The sequence below is a fragment of the Cetorhinus maximus genome, chromosome 6 (assembly GCF_964194155.1).
Source record: "Cetorhinus maximus chromosome 6, sCetMax3.hap1.1, whole genome shotgun sequence".
NCBI lineage: Eukaryota > Metazoa > Chordata > Chondrichthyes > Lamniformes > Cetorhinidae > Cetorhinus > Cetorhinus maximus.
In genome coordinates, this window is record NC_135884.1 from 3,570,991 (window position 1) to 3,576,990 (window position 6,000).

General features: G+C 50.6%; 1 protein-coding gene across 2 annotated transcripts in view; it reads left to right on the forward strand.

Moving 5' to 3' along the window:
* LOC144681477 (phosphatidylinositol 4,5-bisphosphate 3-kinase catalytic subunit gamma isoform) overlaps positions 1-4,750 on the forward strand; it is a 69,837-nt gene extending 65,087 nt beyond the window's left edge. For both annotated transcript variants that reach the window (XM_078543095.1, XM_078543096.1), the window contains exons 10-11: positions 2,203-2,360; positions 4,264-4,750. In XM_078543095.1, the coding sequence (XP_078399221.1) occupies positions 2,203-2,360; positions 4,264-4,527 (422 nt within the window). In that variant the 3' untranslated portion in view covers positions 4,528-4,750. The remainder of the gene's footprint in view (positions 1-2,202; positions 2,361-4,263) is intronic.
* The last annotated feature ends 1,250 nt before the right edge of the window (positions 4,751-6,000 follow it).

Here is a 6,000-nt window from a genome sequence, read left to right on the forward strand (position 1 = left end):
TTTTTCTGGGGGAGAGAATTCCAGAATTCCACTCCGCTTTGTGTTAAGAAGTGCTTCCAGACATAATCCCTGAACCACTTTGATTTTAATATTGTTCTGGACTCCACATCTACAGGATCTCTGCATTCCAGAAACCTTCCCCTGTGAAGAAGAGGATTTGGATTTACTTCCCACTGGGTCAATCATGGGCGATTGTGCGGGAGAGAGGGAGCCAGTATCATGGATGAGAACTCCCAAAGCTAGCTATTCCTGCCCCCAGACCTGCATTGAGACTCAGCATAGTGCTGGCAGCTCCCTTCTCCCCAAATCCCCAATCCCACCTTCGCCCCACATCCCCAATCCCACCTTCTCCCCACATCCCCAATCCCACCTTCTCCCCACATCCCCAATCCCACCTTCTCCCCAAATCCCCAATCCCAGTTTCTCCCCACATCCCCAATCCCAGCTTCTCCCTACATCCCCAATCCCAGCTTCTCCCCACATCCCCCAATCCCACCTTCTCCCCAAATCCCCAATCCCACCTTCTCCCCACATCCCCAATCCCACCTTCTCCCCACATCCCTCATTCCCACCTTCTCCCCAAAGCCCCAATACCACCTTCTCCCCACATCCCCAATCCGACCTTCTCCCCAAATCCCCAATCCCACCTTCGCCCCACATCCCCAATCCCACCTTCTCCCCACATCCCCAATCCCACCTTCTCCCCACATCCCCAATCCCACCTTCTCCCCAAATCCCCAATCCCAGTTTCTCCCCACATCCCCAATCCCAGCTTCTCCCCACATCCCCAATCCCACCTTCTCCCCACATCCCCCAATCCCACCTTCTCCCCAAATCCCCAATCCGACCTTCTCCCCACATCCCCAATCCGACCTTCTCCCCAAATCCCCAATCCCACCTTCTCCCCAAATCCCCAATCCCATCTTCTCCCCAAATCCCCAATCCCACCTTCTCCCCACATCCCCCAATCCCACCTTCTCCCCAAATCCCCAATCCCATCTTCTCCCCAAATCCCCAATCCCACCTTCTCCCCACATCCCCAATCCGACCTTCTCCCCAAATCCCCAATCCCACCTTCTCCCCAAATCCCCAATCCCATCTTCTCCCCAAATCCCCAATCCCACCTTCTCCCCACATCCCCCAATCCCACCTTCTCCCCACATCCCCCAATCCCACCTTCTCCCCACATCCCCCAATCCCACCTTCTCCCCACATTCCCCATTCCCACCTTCTCCCCACATCCCCCAATCCCACCTTCTCCCCACATCCCCAATCCCACCTTCTCCCCACATCCCCAATCCCACCTTCTCCCCAAATCCCCAATCCCACCTTCTCTCCACATTCCCCATTCCCACCTTCTCTCCACATCCCCCAATCCCACCTTCTCCCCACATCCCCCAATCCCCACCTTCTCTCCACATTCCCCATTCCCACCTTCTCCCCACATCCCCCAATCCCACCTTCTCCCCACATCCCCAATCCCACCTTCTCCCCAAATCCCCAATCCCACCTTCTCTCCACATTCCCCAATCCCACCTTCTCCCCACATCCCCCAATCCCACCTTCTCTCCACATTCTCCAATCCCACCTTCTCTCCACATTCCCCATTCCCACCTTCTCCCCACATCCCCCAATCCCACCTTCTCTCCACATCCCTCATTCCCACCTTCTCCCCACATCCCCCAATCCTGCCTTCTCTCCACATCCCCCATTCCCATCTTCTCCCTGAATCCCCCAATCCCACCTTCTCTCCACATTCCCCATTCCCACCTTCTCCCTGAATCCCCCAATCCCACATTTTCTCCACATCCCCCATTCCCACCTTCTCCCTGAATCCCTCAATCCCACCTTCTCTCCACATCCCCCATTCCCACCTTCTCCCTGAATCCCCCAATCCCACCTTCTCTCCACATCCCCCATTCCCACCTTCTCCCTGAATCCCCCAATCCCACCTTCTCTCCACATCCCCCATTCCCACCTTCTCCCTGAATCCCCCATTCCCACCTTCTCTCCACATCCCCCATTCCCACCTTTTCCCTGAATCCCCCATTCCCACCTTCTCCCTGCATCCCTCAATCCCACATTCTCCCTACGTCCCTCATTCCCACCTTCTCCCCACCTCTAAATTCTTTTATTGATTGTAGGGGAGAACCCTCTGTGGACAATCTGACAACCTCTTTTCTGTCCTCCCTCCTTTCACAGGTAACTTATTCCACATTGACTTTGGTCACATTCTGGGAAACACGAAACGGATTCTGGGGGTAAACCGAGAGCGCGTCCCCTTTGTCCTGACCCCGGACTTTCTGTTTGTGATGGGGCGAGTGAACAAACGACCCAGTCTCTACTTCCAGCGGTTTAAGGTGAGAGAGTGGCTCTGGACATTGCTACCGCACATCACAGATGGTCCAATGTGGGAGCTACAGCACACAGCCTCCCTGCTCTCCGGTCCGGGCTGGGACCGCTGCTGATCTCCATTTACAATCTGCACTCGGGAATCAGAAATACACTTTCAAAGTTTGTAGACAGCCCCCAGATTGGGAGATGTGGTTAACACTGAGGAAAAATGTGACAAAAAGATATTAATGACCTTGGAGAACGGGTGTGTCACTGGTAAACGAATGTCAACATAGACAAGTGTGAGGTGGTAGATTTTCGTAGGAAGAATAAGCAGGACACATACTCCTTGGGAAAGTAAGTGTCCAAATGGAGCACAGGAGCAGAGAGACCAGGGGGTGGAGCCATACAAATTAACACAAACTAACAGTGCAGAATAATAAGGCCATAAAACAAACTAAACTGGATTCAATTTCTAGAGGGATAAAATTGGAAAATAGAGAAATCTTGTTCCCCTTGTCTAGAACCCTTGGTTATATCACATGTGGAGAGCCAGTGTAGACACAATGGGCCGAATGGCCTCCTTCTGCACTGTCACATTCTGTGATTCTGTGATTCATCTCTGGCCTATAACAATACCAGACAGATATAGAGGCACTCGAAAAGGTACAAAGAAGATTTACAGAACTGAGAGGTTATGACTATAAGAAAAGACTGGACAGATTTGGGCTCTTTACTCTAGACTGAGGGAATGATCTTCTCGAGGTCTTTATTTTATTTTATTCATTCATGGGATGTGGGTGTCACTGGCTGGGCCAGAATTTATTGCCCATCCCTAATTGCCCTTGTTCAGAGGGCATTTTAAGAGTCAACCACATGGCTGTGGGTCTGGAGTCACATGTAGGCCCAGACCAGGTAAGGACGGCAGATTTCCCTCCCTAAAGGACATTAGGAAACCAGATGGGTTTTTATGACAATCAGCAATGGTTTCATGGTCATCGTTGGACTTTTAATTCCAGATTTTTATTGGATTAAAATTTCACCATCTGCCATGGCGGGATTTGAACCCAGGTCCCCAAAGCATTACCCTGGGACTCTGGAATACTAGCCCAGTGACAGTACCACTGTGCAACAGCCTCCCTTTTATGATTATTCTAGCAGTTTGGTTGAATGATCTCTGGGAGATCGCTCCCTAAACCCCTCACCGTCTCTCTGTCTAACTCTCCTTCTTTCAGTCCCTTCATAAAACCAAACCTTTTTGACCAAGCTTTTGGTCACAACTGGGAGGGGAATTCTGGGACTGGACTAGCAACCTCAGAGCTGGAAAGTTCAAATCCCATCAGGTCACGGTTGGAAAGTGATTTGAATAAATCTGACCACTTGTGAGCTCACACCAGAAAAAGTGACCATGAAGGTGACGTGGTGGGACTGGCACTGGGCTAGTAACCCAGAGACCCAGGGGACATGGGTTCAAACCCCACCATGGCTGCTGGTGGAATTTAAATTACCCTCAGTACTGACCCTCTGACAGTGCAGCACTCCCTCAGTACTGACCCTCTGACAGTGCAGCACTCCCTCAGTACTGACCCTCTGACAGTGCAGCACTCCCTCAGTACTGACCCTTTGACAGTGCAGCACTCCCTCAGTACTGACCCTCTGATAGTGCAGCATTTCCTCAGTAATGATGCTCTGACATTGCTGCGCTCCCTCAGTAAGGCACTGGCAATGTTGACCTGGATTGTGAGCTGAAGTTTCCAGGATGGCACTAGAACCATCTGGCTGAGAGGCCAGAGAGAGTGCCACCCACTGAGTCACAACTGACTACATTTTATGGAATTGCCCTGGGGTTTTTCTCAAAGGTAAAGACGCGACAGTGTTCAAGGAACTTGTAAATCTGCAGATCTGAATGCTTCACTCTTTGATTCGCAGGATATTTGCATTCAGGCCTACATGAGTCTCCGTAGTCACTCCAACCTCTTGCTGACCCTTTTCTCACTGATGATGTTAACTGGAATTCCAGAACTGAGCTGTATGAAGGACATCCAGTACCTGCGAGAAGCACTAGCTGTTGACAAAGACGAGAAGACAGCGCATGAACACTTCCTGAACCAGATCAACATCTGTGAGAACCTGGGCTGGACCGTTCAAGCTAATTGGTGGATTCATATGTTTATGGGTATTAAACAGACATGAGCAGAAAGATGGACTGAATGGAGATTGGGTCATTCTGGCACAGAAGGAAGCTGATTGAGTCCATGTTGACCCTTACATTCCCCCTACATCTCTTACCCAAAACCTTAAATTAGTGTCGCCCAGTCCCTGGACCATCAGCCAATGAGAACAGCTTTTCTTTGCCTACCTTATCTAAACCTGTCATCATCTTGTCCCCCTCGATCAAATACCCCCCTCAATCTCCTTCACTCAACAACCCCAGCTTCTCCAGTCTAACCTTGTATCTAAAATCCCCTGGAACGGTTCTAGTAAATCTCCTCCGCACAGTCTCGAGGACCCTCACATCCTCCCTAAAGTGTGAAGATCAGGACTGGGTGCAATCCTCTTTATTTCCTACAATCCAGTCTTAAAATTTCACCCTTAACCACCTAAGCCCCCAGAAATAAGTCGCCTTGTTCCGGTGAGGAAGATGAAGAGAAAAATTCGCTTGATGAAGACATTATCCCTTTAACATAAGCACCAGCTTAACTTGGAAATTGACTTGTGCCTAATCCTGGTTCACTGCACAAGCTCCATGCACCTGGTGTCTCACTGGGACAGCACCCGCAATTTTGGATACCATTTGTGGCCCAGAGCCAACTGGTGGGTCCTGGGGAGGGGACGGGAATTTATTGGGTGCACCTTGGATTGTCCGGCTTGGATGCTGGCTGAGACCTTTGGGAGAGTCCTGGGGCGGGGCAGTCATCGTGATCTCGGGAGGGTGGGGAGGGTGGTGGTAGGGTTAGGCGAGAGAGGAACGAGAACAAACATTGGCCGTTGGCAGCCCGCAGTTGTAACGTGGAAGCCGAGAGGAGCCACTCCTGTTCCATGATGAGGCCAGTGGGGAAAGTTCAAACTTGCCATTCAGGTGATGGTTCCTTTAAGGGGGCACTGGCTCGGCAACCAGGTGCCCAAGGTGCCCGTGTACACATGCATGATGTGTGATGCAATTATGTAAGGTCGGATTCGGGAAGGGGGCCTCCAACCAGTTTTAGAACCTTCCAGATATGTAAATGAGGGTTGAATGCCTGATGAGATGTGTGCCACCAGGTGCCCACAGGTAGCCTTCACCAATATGGCTGACTCTTCTGGGCACACACTCTCCACCATATTGAACATGCCCTCCCAAGTGCCACATAATCCAATTTCCAGGCTATTGGCACCTTCTTCCTTTATTCTAGACCTGGAACTGGTTTCATAGAGAGACGTCAATGAACCCAGCAAGCCTGCACAGACTGTTATCCAATTAGTCCCACTCCTCTTGCCCTAATTCTGCATTTTATTTCCTTTTCAAGTATTTATCCAATCCCATTTTGAAGGTTCCTATTGAATCTGCTTCCACCACCCTTTCAGGCAGCCCCTTCCGGATCACAACAACTCGCTGTGTAAAAGAAATATTCTCCTCATCTCACCTCTGGTTCTTCTGCCAATTTTCTTCAATCTGTGTCCTTCTGG